Source organism: Molothrus ater, chromosome 4 (genome assembly GCF_012460135.2).
Source record: "Molothrus ater isolate BHLD 08-10-18 breed brown headed cowbird chromosome 4, BPBGC_Mater_1.1, whole genome shotgun sequence".
Taxonomy (NCBI): Eukaryota; Metazoa; Chordata; class Aves; order Passeriformes; family Icteridae; genus Molothrus; species Molothrus ater.
Genome location: NC_050481.2, coordinates 60,112,392 through 60,131,725, shown reverse-complemented (window position 1 = coordinate 60,131,725; position 19,334 = coordinate 60,112,392). Strand labels below are relative to the sequence as shown.

At 38.0% G+C, this 19,334-nt stretch overlaps 1 protein-coding gene across 2 annotated transcripts in view; it reads right to left on the bottom strand.

Moving 5' to 3' along the window:
• Nucleotides 1-19,334, bottom strand: part of STK32B (serine/threonine kinase 32B) — a 157,964-nt gene that overhangs the window by 14,768 nt on the left and 123,862 nt on the right. The window contains exons 7-11 of one of the 2 annotated variants that reach the window (XM_036382792.2): nucleotides 14,868-14,971; nucleotides 10,251-10,367; nucleotides 8,995-9,120; nucleotides 4,260-4,391; nucleotides 3,423-3,487 (exon numbers count right to left, since the gene is read on the bottom strand). In XM_036382792.2, coding sequence (XP_036238685.1) covers nucleotides 3,423-3,487; nucleotides 4,260-4,391; nucleotides 8,995-9,120; nucleotides 10,251-10,367; nucleotides 14,868-14,971 — 544 coding nt within the window. The remainder of the gene's footprint in view (nucleotides 1-3,422; nucleotides 3,488-4,259; nucleotides 4,392-8,994; nucleotides 9,121-10,250; nucleotides 10,368-14,867; nucleotides 14,972-19,334) is intronic. The other variant, XM_036382793.2, reaches the window with a different exon arrangement.

Below are 19,334 nucleotides of genomic sequence, written 5' to 3'. Positions count from 1 at the left end.
CTATGGAAATACACATTAAGATACTGGAAAATGTTTGGTGCTGCGTTTCTGGATATTAAAAAAAAATCTATATACAGAAATGAAATTAAAAAACTAGTTATTTTGCCACAAACAGGAGCCAAACAGATCCCTGAAAACTACTTTAGATACTATTTTCAAGCTAATCAGTGTCATTTGTATATCAGAGTTTATTTAGTTTATGTGTTTAAAACTAAGAGACTACACTGACACTTTTAACAACAGAAAACAAATCCTGCAAAAGGATTTTCCTATGTTATTTTACTTTGGATCAGGGCAATGTGTGCCCCTCTCTTGTAGGTACTGGAAGATAATGTCACTGTGGACAGATTCCATACCCCCATGTCACATCAACACACACACACACACACACACACACAGAGATATTTTAATTTGTAGCTCACATCCACTGAAATATTCAACAGAAGATGCCCTCTAATCAGGATTGTGTAAGGGACACAAATCTAACTTTTTACCCACTGCTGACAATCACTAACTTCATGTCTTTGTCCATAAAACCCTTGCTTAAAACATTCCTACAAATACCAGTTTTCCATTACTTAAATACAGAAAGCAACAGAATAAATGTGCACATTCTGTCTTTGTCTTCATTAACCAAAACTTTTAACATACTTCAGTCTCTTTCACTGTGTTTAAATTCTTTTTAGCATAGTGGGCCTTTTCCCTGCCTGCCCCTGCTCCTCTTGCCTACAATCTAAGAGTTTCTGATAGTCTCCTGAGCTTCTTGAGAAGAAAGCAAGGATGACACGTTGCAAGATTTGCAGTGTCTGTTGCAGGATGAAAGACACACAGTAGAAAAGAGGCACCGTGTAGAGCTGCCAGCAAGGCATTCAAAAATATCAGATTTTGCTTTTAATAGCAGATATTTTACAATTATTGAATTGAAAGATGTTGTGGTAACTGTGATGGCTAGCACCACAAAATTACCTATGTATTAATACCTGACTAATGTTGCTCAGTTAGAAGCATCTGGATTTTTTCCTTGCATCCTTGTAGTATGGGGAGTCTCATTTTTTTCCCTTGAAACACATGCTATTTTTTTCCCATCCTTTATTAGTATTTATGTAGTGTTCTGTGACACTGAAGTAAACTGAGCAGAAGGCTTAAGTGACAATAAAATGTAGATTTTTGCTGCTGAATATAATGAAGATCTAAGGAAATACACAGATACTTTCAACAGTTTCTGTGTAGAAGAACATGGAAGAATATCAAAACATCTGGCTGCTTTAATCTGAGAGTGACTTAAAGCCCTGTTTGGGATTGGCACCTCACCTAATGATACAATCACATTCTAATATGTATTATATTTGTAGGAAGAAATGGTTCACATCTTTCAGCATCTTCAGCTATTCCTAAGAAGTTGATGGGCCATGTGGCTTTGGAAACACATGTAAGCACAGCCTCAGCTTGTACATCCAGTCCTGAGGGCACAGACGGTCTGAGGAAACCCACCCTGAGTTCCTCTGGTGTATGCCGTGTAGCTTCTGGTATGATGGCATGTCTGCTTGCCACTGCTCCTGTTTTGTTCTCATTAACTTGAATTCACTTTGCACTTCAAACATTTGACATCTGCTTCCCCCCTTCTTAACATTTTTTTCCTTGAAAAATATTACAGAAGTCTCTCCATGTCTTTCTTAAGCTATGATGCAATTGAAAAGAGAAATGGTTGTGATCTGGCTTTAGACAATGCAGGATCTTTTATAGGTCTAAACTAAATTTTCTTCCTTTACCTTGTCAAAGCCAATCAAGCAATGACCAAAACACATGCTTTTCTGGTTGAAGTGCATGTGCTTTACCTTTTGCTTCCATTTTGCTTGTACTCCATTTAAACTTGATTTCTCATCAGCCTCTCAGAGTTCTTTATAGCTTGTGTTGTTACTGTAGTTGTGCAATATGAAACAAATGAAAAAAATTTCTATGCATAAAAAGATTCAAGAATAACGCAGTAAAACCATGACAAGAAACATTGTTCAAGGTAGTGAACGCACCAATGAGATTTTGAGTGTCTTACAAAATCTGGTGTTCTAACTTCCAAAAATTGCTGCATATTGGATATGCCTCATATATGACTCTAGGGTAGGTGGGAGACTAATACCTGGAAATTAATTACTTGTATGAACAGCTTCTAGGAAACTCATTAAATTGATTAACCAATGTAATATTTTTCTAATCTTGTTACTATGATCTTAATAATTTTTAATTTTGTGGGTTAAACTACAAAGTTCAAGCATTCAGTAGGTCAACTGATTCAAGGAATCCACCAAGATGCTTCTTGAAACTTTCTATGGGCTGACTTGGTCTGGGTTCTCTTCTTTATGGCTTTTACAGAAACCAGCTTTCTTGTGCTAGAGATCATGCAAAATAACATGAAGAATCTGCTGGACCTTCCTTTTCTTTCTAAGGCCTTGTATTTTCTGTGAGCAGTCTGTATCAGTCAGAAATGTCCCACAGACATTTCTGTAACAGGAAGAAAGGTAGATCGTGGCATAATTTCCTTTGTGCTATTCTATGAACTGTGCAAAGCTGACAGTTCCTTTTCAGTTTTAATTACAGAGACAGTAATTACCTGCACTGTATGCATTAAATAAAATAGTCACAACTTTTAAATTAATTTTTAACATCTCACAACTCTATCAGAAAGGCTTGCATATATAATTAGATCAAATAAAAACATGGAATACACTTGAATGAAATGCAATAATTTGACCAAAGACACAAAAAAGTCTATTGTTATGACTTGTATCTGCTAATACAAACAGGTCCACAATGACTCAGAGGCCATAATTAAGAGAAAGGCCGTGCATTAATTGAAGCAGGAAGATTATTGATATCCTTGGGAATCAGTCTTGTGCTTCTGTCAACCCTGGCTGACACTGAGATTAGAAGTTCTTAAGTTCTTGCTTCATGTTTGGTAGAGGTGTAATACTTAGCCTTGTTGAGATAGTTAATGTTGGAATACACTTTTTTTTTTTTAAATAGTGGGTAAGTATGAACAGCTTTTCCAAGTCAGAACAGTGCTGTCCATAGCATTAAAATTTCATGAGTTATGAGTTCTCTTGGTTTTGTTTGAGTTGTGAAAAAGTAGTACCTTTTATTGCATTCCTCTGCTTAATTACTGATGGTTTCTCTGGGGAGTTCCAGTAACATTTACCTCATATTCATAACATACTTTCATCACAAGGTCTTCTGCTTGCTTGCAGAGATGCAAGAACTACAAAACCATCACACCAGAGACTATAAGAGGAAGAAATCAATGGAAATCCAGTCTTTTAGGCTCTGCTGCTGTGATCATTAATCACCTTCCCTTACACTGTGAGAAAAAAAATAGTTCTCAATTTAATTTTAGTACTGAATGCTAAAGAGGCATTAAGAAATGCACTTACTTCTCTCTGTTGAATATGATGAATTCTTTCCTAACGGTTTCCAAGCACTGCTGCAGGTGTACGTTCTTTAAAAAACAGCATGAATAGGTTGATTAAAAAAGATGAGGAATCATAGACAAAAATCACAACAACACAAACAACACTGAACAAAATGCTTATGAATGAATGCTATCAAGAGGCATTTCGAAGACTCATTAAATTGGGCTGTGATAGCACAATCAATCTCATTCTTTTGGAAGAAGTTCTTCACAAAGAATTCCTGAGGATTTTTACATCTGATAGCTCTAGGAAGAACAGCTTGCATGAACATTCAAAATCATTAGGAGTAGCAGCATAATTTATAAAACCTCACTGGGATGATAATTCAAGTCTGGAAATTATTATTAATCTTCTCGGTACTCTTGACTGTTCATACAATGCATCTTTCTACATGGCACACATTAGTCAAGAGTGGAAGAGACAGCTTTAACATATTTATAAATAACGAGCCTTTTCACTGCATACTTTTCATTTTGGGTAGTAGTAGCAAATAAATACTCTTTGTAACTATTTGTGCATGTGTGGGAAGTGTTTTTCGCAACTGGCAACAGTTTTTCATACTTTAAATGAGCATCTGTGATAATCTTAAAAATTATTCTAGTTTAAAGATGTTGTTACTATTTGACTGAAATAAATGGTTGCTTTTCATCTTGCTTTGGAGGTGATTTATGCAATGTATAAAATGACAGATGGAGAGGTTGAGTATATTTTCAGAGATGATAAAGCTGAACATAACTGTGTTTGCCTATTAGAGTGTAAACAAAATGCCACTGACTGCAGCCACAGTCCCCATCTTACCAGTGGGCAGGTTTCCTTAGCTCCATCTTTGGATTTGTTTTTGGCAAGTCGCTTTTTCTTTTTATGGAGAGGCTTGGACTCCAAAATCATTTCTTCAAGTTCAAATGTGGGATCACAGTTCAGTCTTCCTTTCTGATACAAAAGGATTCAAAGTTAATCTTTGAAGCATTGTTGTGTTTTTTTAATTTGCTTGGCAAGTGTTAACAGCGGTAATAACGAACAGCTCCTCAATTACATCTGTAAAATGAAAACTGTCTTTTTAGGCCTGAAGTGATGCTCAAAGTTTAAGTAAAGGAGATAAGATAAAAATCATATTATAAAGCAATTATAAAGAGTTAGATTCTTTCCTGGTTATAAACAGATATATTCCTACAGTGACAAATGTTACCCTGTGAGAGATTAATCTGGCCCAGGGTCTTCATCAGAATATCAGTTAGTGCTGTAGAGTAGTAGTGACACCAGAAATAGTGCAGAAGAGCTGGGGAGTACCTCTAAGACCTTGCTGAAATCTGATTTGCTGAAGTGTTGCAGTGGATTCATTTATTTAGATGTTGTCCATGAGAACAAAGGAAGGAGCAGGCCTGCTTAGGTTAGCAGCAGTCATATAGAAAAGGGTTCACACTTTTATAGAATCCCAGGTTGGAAAGGATCTCAAGGATCATCTGGTCCAACTTTTCTGGGCAAAACCAGAGTCCCCAGTCTGGACAAGATGGCACAGCAACCTGTCCAGCTGAATCTTCAAAGAGTTTTAGAGACTCCACTGTTTTTGTGGATAGATTCTTGAAATGGCTGATTGTTGTTATGAAAAATTTTGCTCTTGTGTCCAACTGGAATCTTCCCAGGAGTTACTTGTACCCAATACCCCTTGTCTTTTTCATGTGACTCCCTGTAAAAGGGAGTCTCCATCTTGGTAGCTAACCTTTAGGTAGTGGGACATGGTGATAAGGTCTCCCTTAATCCTTCTTTTCTCAAGGCTCTACAAGCCCTGTTCTCTCAGACTTTCCTCTTATGGCGTATTTCTCACTCCTCTGATCACCTCTGTGGCCCTTCTCTGGACCCTCTCCAGCCTGTCCACAGCTTTTTTGTGTAGTGGGGACCAAAACTGAACACAATATTTCAGGTGTGGCCTGGCAAGTGCTGAATAGAGTGGGGCAATGACTTTGTCTCTGTTGGTGATGCACTTGTTGATGCAAGTCAACCTCCCCTTGGCTTTCTTTGCCATGGCAGCACCCTGGTCACCCACACTGAGCTTGCTGTCCACCTGGACCTCCAGAGCTGCTGGAGCTGTTCCTCAGCTGGACAGATCCCACCCTGGACTATATTTTCCCAGGCTGATGACCTTACACTTGCTGAACTTCATAAGGTTCTTGTTAGCCCACTCCTACAGAGGTCTTCCTGCAGGGTAGTTCTCCAAGGTGTCCACTTTCTCACTCACTTTGGTATCATCAGAGGACTTCCTCAGGGTACACTTGATCCCATGATCCACATCATTTGGTAGGGTTTTAAGCAGTGTTGGACCCAATATTGATCTCTGGGGGACCCCACTTGTGACAGGCTCCCTGTTTGAGGAGGAGATTTTTCCACCTCCCCCGGGTGCAGCCCATCACCAGTTCCCACCCATTACATGGATCACTTTTCTATACCATAACACATACATTTCTCACAAAGGACACAGTGGGAAACTGTTTCAAAAGCCTTAGAGAAATCCAGGTAAACAATGAGAACCACTTGCCCCATATCAACTGAGCAGGTTACCTTGTCATGATAAAGTTTGGAAAATCCCATTTGTCCTTGGTGAATCACTGCTGGCTTTTCCCAATCAGGTGCTTCATTCTAATCTATTATTCTTTTTCTACTCTTTCCACTATATTGAGGTTTTCCTTATCCATTACACATATTACTTAAATATTTTGGATTCTTTATTTAAAAAATGCCATGCTAATTTCTGATGCTTGACTCAAATTTTAAGATTCTTTGTTATACCAGAAAGTCCTTCACAGAAAATTTGCAAACAATTTGAATTGTGTAGTGGAAGATGTTAAAAGCAACCTATTTTCCTCTGGGACTTCTGAGATTTCAATCACACCATTGTCACTGTCAAGGTGGAAGTACTAAAATAAGTCATATATAAATGACAGATATTTATAGCAAGCAAAGACACTAAGCAGCAAAATCACATAAGAAACTACTTGTATAATTTGTGGTGTCCTACAATGAAACATTTGGTTTAGAGATCACTCCATCATGAAACATTTGGTTTAGAGATCACTCCATCATTTTTATTCCTAGCAAAATCTCTATAGTCAGAGCAAATTATTTAGATATCTGATGCCTTTTCCTGTATATTATCCAGCCAGCTTTAGTAGAACATATTTGGTTTTTATCCATAGTTTTTAGATTTGATTGAGTACTTAAAAAATATATCACTTTAATTCCAAAGCTTTAAAAATAAAAGCAAATTGTATTTTAAGAAACCCTACAACAATTTATGACTCCAAGCTGAAAATGAAGAAACTAACTAAGCCATAAAGAAACACATGTGCTAGTTAAGTAAGAACTATGTTTATGGAATCAAATTAAGCTGTTAGAAATTAAGCTATGGGACATTGCTCCCATGGGCCTCCTGTGTGCCCTCCTAGCTGTAGAAGGCAGACAAGCTCCTGACAGTCAAAGCAAGCTGTCAAAATTTATAAAACTCTCTGGTTCAAAACAGAGGTCACAGGGGCCCCAGTTCACCTTCTCACCAAAGGCTGGAAAACAAGAAATATTATGTTGTATGGCCTCAATTAATCAGTGAAAGTTTTGCTGGTCTACAAAGAGAAAGTTCTTGGAAAATGTGTGACCAAACTTGGTCTCATGAAACAGCAAAGCTTCTATAAAAAGAAATGTTGGGCTAGAAAAGACACTTTGGTTCTCACCTCACTGCTTTTCCTGACACACTTGATCAACCAGGTGGAACAAGCCCTGCAATATCAGACTCTTCATGGAAGAGTCTGGTAGAGCTTGTAATGGGACTTTCAGATTAATCTGGATAGGTAAATGAAACATTTTACTCCTATTTCCCTTTAAATGAAGAATATTATTTTGCTTCACATATTATAGATTTCTCCTTCAGTTTTATAGATGCTGCCAAAACACAAATGAAGTGAATCCAAATGTGAAAAGAAAAGCTGTCTTTGCAGAGTCTGAAACTCTTGGAACTCCACCTATGTTGTATCTTTGGGTACAGGGAGCTGGATCTCCCTTGTAAAATACTATGTTGTGAAGTTTTCCACATCCTGACCGTTGTGGATTAAACCTTTAGCTGGGAGTAGGAAGTAAATAATTGGTTGAGTTTTGCCTGCAAAGCAAGTCCACACCTCTGATATCTCAAAGAGCAGCTCTAACTTGAAAAAAAGTAAAAAAGGAAAGTCAGTCTCCACTCATCTTGTAGATCCACACACCAGGAGAATGGAGGCCAAGAAGGGGCTTTGTTCTGCATTGCTTTGCTTAGGACAGTGACCTGAGAGGGTGTAGAGAATCCTGGCCTGGCACAGCAATTATTCCAGCTGCATGGGCATCAAGTAAGAGTGAAAGAGTCATGGCCTGGTAGAGATGACATTCACCTCTCCAGCTTCTCTCTTGCGCTAGGATTGAGCTACAAAGTGAAAGGAAGGAATTTCCCCACAGATGAACATTGCCCTAGAGTGCCTGTAAGAGGGGCCTGCCCTTCCCTTCTCCTGTGTGCTTGTTACCTGCTGTGTTCCTGGTCCTTTCTCCCTGTTCCCTGAGGGACAGCCTGCTTGCACACCCACAGCTGTCTTCTCCTGCAGGATGTTGCTTCCAGAAAGGCTCTGGTCAGGTGCCAAGGAGCCCAGCAATCACAGAGAGCAGTGTCTTGGCAACACACCTGGCTACCATTAGGCAATGCTCTCTCACCTTCAGCTTCTGAAGGGCTGGATCCTGTCCCCATCATGTTTATCAGGAACTCTGATGTGCACCTGGATGAAGACAGGGTCCACCCATTCCACCTTCCTCATCTTTACTTACATGATATAAAAATATATGCATAATATAAAAACCCAGAAACAAACCTTGGTGTGCTTCAAATATGTTGTTTCTACAACAATTACAGCGCAACATGGCTGAAAAAAGTGAAGCAGCATATTAACACTACAGTCATTGCTTTTTATTCATGGCCCTCAAATACATTTAACTTGAAAATGAGCAAAAAGGAAATATCCAGAAAATACCAACAAAATGGGACCACAGTAAAAAAGAAACCACCAGATTCCCTCACAGAATCTGAATGTTTGATTGTAAGAAACTGTCACAAAGAAAATAGGTCAGTCTTTTGAAACACTATTATTTTTTAAGTGAAAAAGTAACAACATTCTGGTGTTAAAAAGTTTTCCAAACATTATTCAAATGTCTAACTTTCACAGCCACAACAGTCTTCTTGGTATTCTTTGTCTCAGAGTTAACTCTGACAATCATTTGCTCTAACAGCTGAAATGCAAAGTCTGGAAAAGGTTTTCTTTTATTTGAAAAGGAACAAAAAGTGAGCCAAGGTTAATTAGTTTATGTTGTGATCTATTGAAATGGGACAAATTTTCCCTTAGCTGTGATTGAGTAAATGAAAGCAGAAACCAAAGTAATCACTGAAGAGCAATAAATACAAGCATAAACAAGTAAAACAGCAGTGATAATTGAAGCCAGAATTTACAAACACTGTTCACCTGGAATATCAACTTACGTTAGGAACAAAGCCTGGGGTCACAGCTTTCTCTAGAACAGCATCCCAGTTGACATCAGCTAGGTATGGAGAGTTCTGGATGTCTGCAAGGCTTGAAAGGCGACACTCTGGGTCCTTAATGAGGAGCTGTGATCAAGCACAAGGCATTTTCTAAGGAACTGCATGCCATATAGAACAGTAAATGTATCACATACATGAATTTTATGATACATATTTTTAGGTAAGAAAATGGCTAGGGAATCTTCTAACAGATGCTAGAAGTCCCAATTTTGAAAAAAAATTAAAAGTAATAAGTCACAGGATATGAGTACAGTTTAATTGCCACCAGATGGCTGTTGCAGGCATGAAGTGTATAAATGTATTAGCAACACAAGTCTGCTTACAAATACACAAGAGCCCTCACAAAATGAAACATCACAGATCAATGCCACCCAACAATTTGTATTTTCTCTTTAATTTTTTGGAAAATACAGTTACATTGAGAATCCTGGAAGCAATTAAAATTATCCACCTCACTGCTCTATCTATTCAAGACTACATTGCTAATTGCTACTAAAGACGTGTTTTATTACTCTATTCAGACATTCACAAATATTTCTTGTTCAAGTATCAATATTGATGATCTGAAATACCTAAAAGAGAGAGATTATCTTTGTGGTGTAGACAGACAATTAAAGCAAACAAAAAACTTGGATTTTAGGAAGAAAACAATTTTTAGGGTTGGATGCATTCAGAAAGAGCCCTGCCTCATGGTCTAGTGATGTTTACAGCAAAGTGGCTCAACTTTTGTTGTTGCAACTATAGCAACATGGGACAGGAAGAAATACAGCCATTCTAATTTCTAATCTCCCTGTCTGGAAACTGCAGCAGAAATTCAGAGGGCAGAGTGGTCCTTCCTTTCCTGTCCCACTTGCATATCCATAGCTGGGGGGAAATGAGGCCAGAGCACAAACGAGGAATTACTGATCCCCAAACTTTTACTATCTCTAGTGAATCAGCTTTAAAATAAAAGAAATTTAAAATTTTTACTTTTTTGAAGCCATGAAAAGCCTGAGTCTAAGCCTAAGAACACTGCACCTTCTGAAGAGAAAATACCACACCACTCACATTCAGAGTAGCCTAGAGATAAGCTCTGCTCTCTTATCCTTGAGATGCTGACTACCCAATGTGTGTGTTTGTCTGATGCCTTTTCCAGTGCTGGAGAGGCTTCTGGAAGAGAAGAGAACAGAGGACAGAAGGTATTTGTGCTTTCTTACCTTTTTCAGTAGTGCTATCATGCCCTTGCACCATGCGGATGAGTAGTGAACTCTTTCGATCTTGAACATGTTGAGTATCTCATCAATGGGGGTGGCTGAATGGATTTCATAGGGCCTCTGGGATAAAATTAAATCAACATCAAGTCAGAAAGAATGGATAAAAAAGTACAGACTAATGACATTTTCCTGAGCTCAGTGTTGAGTGTCTTGAAAATATCAAAACCACAAAAATGTTGTATAACAATTTTAAGTCTAATTCTTTGTATGTGTGATTTCCTTTGGTTGCAATGAATGTAATTACTCATAGATGCATTTCCTCTGCAAATTTTTCTCTCATGAAAGGAAGTATCAGTTCAAATGAGATGAATAAATAATTTTGTTCCTGGGGCATTGCATGTGAAATGTGGATTGTTTACTACTTTTTGCATGTAATACTAGTGATCAGTTCTTGCAACCTAAACCAACAAAATCATAAAGAGGTGGCTGAAAGGAGCTTTGTCATCCTAATTTTACTGAGTATAATAGATAAAGAAACTAAAAAATGCTTACAAAAGACTGTGTCAGAATCACAGTAAAAAAGAGGACTCCAAATCCCAACTTTTCTCCGTTTTTTTTAAAATCCAAAATTAACACACTACATGGATCTGCTGTCATGTGTTTGCAGTGCCTAAATTCTTCTATAGATGAAGAAAAGCTCTGTTCTTTGCAGTGCTTTGTTCATTAAGTTTTTTCTGATTTATCTTTTATCACATGCAGAATTTGGAAATAAAATAGTACATATAAATTTATATTCTTATTATTTTCTGAGCACACGCTTGTATTTGAAGCAAGTTGTTATAATTATACTTAATGTATTTTTGTAAACAAGTGCAGAGAGTGGATTGCTAGTGAATTAAGTTGTATCCAGCATGTGATAAATATGTGATATGAGATCTGCAGCTAAATGCCATCCTAGCAGCAGTGTGCAAATTAATGCATCAAAATTCATAATCAACATAGAGTTACCTATTAATCCAATATTCTGAACAGCAAAGGGCAGACGCTCATTACCTTGACTAAGAAATGAATCATCCCTTTGCTAGTATGTACTGGTAGAAGATTATAATTTAAGAATATTTCTAGGTGTAAATTATCTAATCTGTTAAGGAATTGGGGTCACTCTTCATAAATACCCAGGACATGTTTTTATTCTGGGACAATTCATGCATACATTTAACTTTCATATGTGTGAAACCAAGGGCATTCCAAGGCACTGGGGTGCTCTAAAAAGAAATTCATAGAGGGTCTAAATCTTTTTGCTTTGATTCACACTCAGTTAGCCCATTATCATTTAGCTATACCATGTCCATATGAATTCCACAGTACTTAAGTGTCTGCTTTAAATGCATAATTTTCCTGAACTGGATTCAAAATTGTCATTAGAAATAGTCTGTTATGTGCTTTCCTCTACATGTGGTAATGTTGCCATAAAACAGTTATTAAAAATGAAACTTTTATGTGCTTTCTTTCACCTAGAAGCAATGTACTGCTGACTTAGCTTGATATAACAATGATCAGTGGGATCATCGAGACAGAATGTACATCAATTGTTGAAAATGGCAATTTTCACTCCAAAATTAGCAACTATAAGGAATTATGAATCATCAAAAGTTTTTCTGTTAAGAATGTTTCTGCCCATGCCTTTTTCCTGACAGAAAAATCTCTAAAAATTGCCTTATTTTCAAGATTATTGGCATTCTAAAATCTTGATTTTTTTGAGATTTGCAGAGATTTTAAATATTTTTATTAGTTAATTCGAACTATAAATGGCCGTTATAAGTTTGGTCTTTTGAGGCCCTTCATACCTCTGTCTCCCCTGTTTTTCAGCTATTCAATCCACTCAAAGATCCCTTCAGTTATATTTTGTGGAAAAAGGAAAAAAATCTGGTTTGCTTTTGTTCAGGATTTTGTATCAAAGTTTGTTATTAATTGATCACATTGCAGTGGAAGTCAGAATCTGGGAATCCCACCTACTACTCATTCCTTCACTTTGTCTCTACTGAATTCACGGTATATACATTTATTGCAGCATTTTAGCAGTTGTCTATAGCTCAGGAACAGACTGACAAGTGGCATGGTTTGCATCATACAGTTTAATTACAGTTTAATTTCATGGACTTTGTGAAAAGACCAATGTTTGATGCAAAGCTGTATGAACTTATTTTTTTCTTGCTAGCTTTTTTACCAGCAGCTGGATAAGGAGAAAAATGTACCTATAACTTATTGAGAAATGTCAGCTGTACTATGGGTAACCAAAAATGGTGCAGGAAGCTCTGTACTGGACACAACATGCTCTTTTATCTACAGGTCCATTTCAAGCAGAACATGGTTTTGGCTGCCCAGCAGTGGGAAGGCAGAAATGAGAATGGCTGGAATGCCTTGATTACCCTGAGCAGCAGATGCAAATAAAACCAAAAATTCAGCTCAATGAAAAACAACTAATTTTTACTCATTTTTCTTTTACTTATCACCTCTTGAATTCAGGCTGTCAGCATCATATGCTATGCACAGCTCCGAGGTAGAAAATGAAATTTGTGATGTTTCTTATTTCTAATGCTCCTTCCTTCCTTGGCTCCTGCCTTTCCCAGGCAGCAGCACACACCAGGCTCCAGCTGCAGAAAGCCCTGTGTCCTGTGGCTCTGCCCCATGCCACAGCCTCCTCCTTGCCCAGGGCTGCTGCTGCTGGCTCGGGTGGGCTGCTCCGAGAGCCTGCCCATGATCAGGGGGCAGTGGGGCTGTTTCCTCTGGCTGTTTCCTCTGCTGAACAGAGCTGTGGGAACCTGGAGGAGCAGGCACTGCATGCCTGCAGGTTTAGCTCTCAGCCTTGTGTGCAAACTGTGCCTCCAGAGCCATCTGCTGCTGTGGCAGATGGGGCTTCGGAGCTCGCAGTTGTTGACGGCAGCGTGCCTCGGGTTAAGCACATCTCCTCAACCCACTGCTGCTTCTCTTGTCATCGCTAGTGTCAGTTTAGGCCTTGTTTAGACTACAAAAATTTGGAAAATATACACCTTTTCCTTGTCCATACAGTGGTGTGGGCTGCCAAGCCATCCTCTGGCTGGCTTGGTAGCCAAGAGCTGCTCGTCAGGAGAAAAACAAGCAGCTGGCTTGGGTGACTTGAGCAAGTTCAGATGGCAATGTTTTTATTTTATAAAAAACCTAACAAGAAATTGATTCAATCTCAACTGTGCTTTGTTTGTAGCCAGACTGACTTATTCAGGAAAGACTGTATGGATCTTGGCAAATGGATATCATCCTATATAATTTTTCATTTTTAAAGTGAATTGTCACATCAAAGTGATCTTTTGTGATTAGTCTTGGGAGTTCAGCTTTCATTAACAATCATTCATTGCTCTCCTTTCTTGGAGACAGTCACTGGTGAAAGGGTTGATATAAAACTATCAAAATGATCTCTTAATTTACTGTAAGTGCAGCTAGAACTACTGTTTGTGACTAGGACTGAGGATGTATTATGCTTATCATTGGCAGACTTTAACTCCTCCATTCCAGGAATAATGTCAGTCTAAAAACTCCCTAAAGTTTGAGAATTATGGTAGAGAAAAATTGATAATAATTGTTAGTTTGTTGTTTTTGCTAAGAAAGGTGTTTAATACTCCTCTACTTTGAGTGATGAAACAATCTTTGCATGGGAAAGATCTTTGTCTCAGGAGCATGACTTTTGTTATTCCTACAGAAATATAAAATAGATTGGCCAAATTTTAGGCCTTTGAAAAAATTAGCTTCTGAAGTAACAGTATACAGACACTCTGAAATTAAATTTTCCATTTAAAAGTAAGAATAATTATTTCTTATTTCTGTTTTCCTTTCTCTGTTCTTCTAGATGAAATTGTGAGATCTTTGTGGGATGAATTGTCTGGCAAGACAAGGTAGCCACACTGTATTAGTGTCATAATATAAAAAAACATACTGCAATGCAATAACATCCACTTTCCAAAACAGGCATGAAAAATAATTTTAAAAAAACCCAAACAGCTGCTTTAGCTACGTCATCATCCTGAAATAGTATCTAAATTACTGTTTTCTGTGGGGAATAGTAAATATTGAAGCAACTGACTGAAATCCTTTGAAACAAAATGGAAAAGAGTTTTCCATTATCTTCTGTGATATTAGACCATGCTCAGGAAGATTTTTCATTAAGCTTATTCACATAATTGATTAGATAAGAAACAAATGCACAGGCACTAAGCATTTTCTGTAGTTGGGCCAAGCATCTTAGGAAATTAGATTAGATCTCTTATGGTATTAGCCAAGAGAATCAAAGAGAAAATAGAGTGTGAAGTAACTCAACTTCTATTTGAAAAAAAATACCATTGCTTGCAATTCAGCATTATAAAGAAGCTGTTAAACATTAGGCCTTTCCTTAGCCAAACTGAGGCAAGTTTCCATAATGTATTTGAGTATGGGGTGAAACTTTGCCAAGAGTGTTTTCAGCTGGGAAAGAACCAGGACAACATTCCTGACCTGGACCTTGTACACTCAAATTTTATCCTGAAGAGTGCACTCAGGGCCACTGCAAACTTGAGATTTTTGTAAGATAACAACAAACTCCATCATTCTTACCCAGCCCCTCAGTAATTCATATGCTGTAATTCCTAGCGACCACCAGTCTACCGGGTACGAGTATCCCGGACCTCCATCCATAAAAGCCTGGAACACTTCTGGAGCTAAAACAGTAAATCAAATAGAACAAAAAAGCATTTCATTAAGGTTAGACTATGGGTATTATTTCACAGCTGAAAAATGATCAAGGACTCGACAAACTGGAATTAAATAGATTTAGAAGCACAGCATTTTCAGGGTGAAGTTTCAGTGCCTTGTTTTACTCATAACAAGCAACCTTTGCCAGACAGGGTATTTCAAATTCAGTCATTTCATATGTTAATTCTTACTTGGTTCATTTAAGTTTTAAGTTATGTGAATAAAAATAAGTAATAGGAGGGGAATTCTAGGTCTGAAGTGTGACTTAGTACATTTAGGGTAATGTAAACATTTTACAGGAGAAATATCTGCAAGTGAGGTGGTTCTTCTGATTGATGAAGGTGTTGAATATGGTAAATCTCATCCTTATTCTACATTTGTATAGAACTAATCAGACAGGTTTTAAAGGTGTTCAACACAGGAAACTGGTACTTAGAAATCCTGACACTGATTTTATGATGTGAGAAACTGTCACAACTGGAAGAAAACACTCTATCAATGAAGTAATGACTTCCATAAACTTCTGTGGATGAAAAGAAAAGATATTTTCAAAATGAGGGTCCACTTTGTCTTAATTTTATGAAAAAAAAACTGTACTAAATAACGTTACTGTAATTTCTTCAGAAAACCAGATATAAATAAGAGTGGGTATGAAATGAAATGAAATGAAATGAAATGAAGTGAAATGAAAACTTGGTCATGCTTTTCTAATGATTTAACAGCAGAATCTCACAACACTTTGTTAAAACAACATTTTCACTGGAGATTTTATAAACAGCACTGTCTCCAGCTGTAACATCATGCTAGATTACAATTACCATGTGAGCCTCTTCTGGCCATGATAGTGAGGCTAATTTACCACATTAGCACTTATTACCATGGCCTCACTTTGTGGTGTGCACACTGCACTGAATGATGCAGTCTGGTCACACTTCTTACTGGCAGCTTGGGATTTGACTATTTATGGCATTTAGAGAAGCACCTTTAATAAATGGAAAGGCATTCCTCTTAGAGGAGTTTTTGCAGTCCTTGCATTATGGATGGCAACCTAATAATTTACAGCTCCAGAGCTGGCTTGAGAAAGTCTTCAAGAGCCAAATAGAATAGAAGATTTCAGCATCCATTCATTAGTTATGGCAAAACTCTGATCTGGGGGATAAAAACAGTGAATGTATGAAAGTGGTCTTATACTCTTTGACCAGCAGGATCATGTCTAAACATGTTTGGTATGAGATCTGTAGGCACCTAAATAAACATTTTTTCTGGAATACACGTGTTTGGAGAATAGGTGACCATGGATCTCTGGCAGAGGAAACAACTTGTGCTGTGATCCAGTATGACATAAAACAACAATGCCATGAGTCATTACACTGAGTTAACTCTTTCTCACATCCAGATGACATAGCTTCCCCTGGCATGCTATATCTTCATGTGTATTTTAACTCTTATTTGTGTGCTGCTGGTGTGCAGGCACATCCTACAGGTGTGCAGTGTATCACATAGGTGGTGAGAGCATAAGAAGGATCCTTTGTATTACTTTTGTGGATCAATGCACTTAAATTGCACATCAGGCACCAAACTTACATTTTGGCTATCACCACAGAAACCTTGTAGTGAAGGTTTGCTTGACTTAGCCCCATTTGTTATGGTTTTTGCCCACTGTGCCTAAATGATGTACAATATCTCATTACAGAAAATAGCCTTTTGGCATTTTTACTGAACTACACAGGTATAATGCTGGTTTCACTATTTCTTTTATAGCTTTAACATTTTATTAATGAGACAGATCACTATCTGATTTCTGTGAGATAGAGGTGAAAGTACTTTATTGATGTAACCTATGACATTGCCAGGCTGGTGCAGCTGTTTTGCTAATTTAGTGACTGAGCTATTGACTTTTATTTTATTTTATTGTTCTAAAATTCTCAAGGTCAACTCATCCTACATTAAGCAGATCAGCAGAAAGTGCTTTATTTTGCCCTGGAGTTTTAAAGCTGTTTTCTCACCTCAAGCTGATGGCATTCTGAGGACAGAATCTGAGCAGTTAAGGTCCTGATTTTTAAAGCCCCTTTTTGCCCACTTTAACAGCATTATTTTCAGTCCAGCTGGAATGCCTCTCTGTATTCCATCAGCTCCAGTGAAGTGATTGTAAACACTCTCTTCCCATGGTGGGGGGACTGGCAGAGGGTGCAATATGATTTGCAGTATCCTATATTCAGTTTTTTTCTCAGGGTGAAATCTCAACCGTGTTGAAGCCAAAAGACCTTTCTCTAGTTGGACAGGGCTGTTGAATACCCATTTCACACTTAGCTTGTGCTTAATGTGTCTAAAAGTCTTTTTTAACTGAGACATTAGGTGCAAACAGAGGGTTCCAGGCTGTGTGCAGACTTTTGGCGTTTGCCTGCTCATTCAGAAACAGAGCATGATCTTACAGAATGACAGCAGACCCTCCAAGTCATGGAATTAACCAAGCTCTGAAGAACTAGAGCTATGAAATATAGGACATAATATTGGATTTTTCTGTAAGAAATAACTATGCCTGGGGAACCAATTCAGAGTGCAAACTGGTTAAGATAAAAGCAAATAAAAACTCTATAAGGAAAGATTACATTCTGCATTGATTTTCTTTAACATCATTACTTAAATATCTGTAATTTTTTAAAATTTGAACTTGATCCCAGGATCTGCTTGGACAGCCATCCTGCAGCCTGCTCTGGGTAGGTTCTTCCAAAGGATGATCAGATTTGAGTTTGCCAGCTTGGAGCAAAGGCAAGAGCTCCGCTGTGTGTGCCTGTTGTGAACATATCCTCTCTTGCCATAACAGATTTAGGATGAGAAGAATACTTCATCTTTTACCCCCATGCATCTACACAGGCAGAAGTATTCTGCCTTTAAGAGTTTGAGTGAACAAGAGTAAGAATACCTGCCAGAAAAAAAGTTTCATATCTTTTTCCTTTAGAAGTTTCCACTAAACAAAGGCTTTTCAGGAAAATAAATGGGTTTAATATTAGGTGTGATCCTGCAGTTGGTTTTGGCCAAGAGCTGTAGTTGCAATCACACACACTTAGGAGAAAGGCAGCTGACGTTTGCATGGCAGGAGCTCAACTGTTAAACAGTGAGGATAAATCAAGTAATAGCAAGTCTAGCAGCAAGAGTGAATTCAAAGAAAAGTAGAGAAGTGTTGCAGTTGGTGGATCCCACAGGTCCTCACAGTTTCCCCTGACTCAATTTCTTTGATGTGGTGGGGAACTGCATATTCCTAGAGCGTCCTGAAGAATACCCAACAGCAGGAGCCTGGTCCAGCCTCACTGCCCACCATGTCTTGAGCAGAGCTGGAGCAGAGGCCCCTGGGGGCCCTGCTATCACCACTCACCTCACAGTCCCGTGACCCTAATGGAGCTCAGAGAGCTCCTCATAGCACATCTGAGTGGGGTAACAGAGGCCAGAAAGCCTCAGTGGGATCTGTACAGCTTCTTCCTCTGGGCAGTCATCATGAACTGCATTGGCTCCTCACCTCTGCCCAGATGCTCAGACACCTGGAAAACCTGTCACCCAAAGAACTGGGACTTTCAAGTCTGGAACTCAGAAGCAACACGTGGTTTTTTTTTGTTTGGGTTATTGCTTTTCATGTTTTGCAAAGTGTGATCTGACACCCTTCATGCAACTTTTTGAAAATGACAAAGAAACACGCTTTAAATATCAATGCCATTCCAAGATGGGACATCTGTACTAATTTTAACAGAGGAAATAAACTCAGGAATGTCTCTTTGTCTTATATAGTAATGAGTAATTGCACATACTGACTTCGGCAACTAGCCAAGCTAAAAGTCCTTCAATTGTTTCTTTGCTGCATCTATATTTTTCTATTAATAATACACTTTCATTATTTCATTGTTTACCTGCTTTGCTTTCTTGAAAAGTTATATAAATAATCCACATTTGTAATGTATTCCGTGCTTCAGTGCATTTCTTGGTTGTCCCCAATAAAAATTTCCAGTCCATACTTTTTCCAACTAATAAATTAAAATAAATCCTCTTCAGACATGTATCTTTTGATGCTTTTGCACTGTATCTTTTTAATAATGCCATACTGCTGCAGAGTGTAGAAAGTAAATAAATGGCTATTTCTCTCTAAAATGAAACCATACTAGAGGACAACCTATGAACAAATTTAATGTGAAAGCAAATCTGGTGGGTCTGCATCCATCTCAGAAGTAATGGCATACTGAGATATCCTCAGTCCTGTGCTGTAGGCAAAAGGGAGTAATTTCTGACAAATCCATCCATGTATATAACTATCCACTGGAATTTTCATATGATCTGCATATG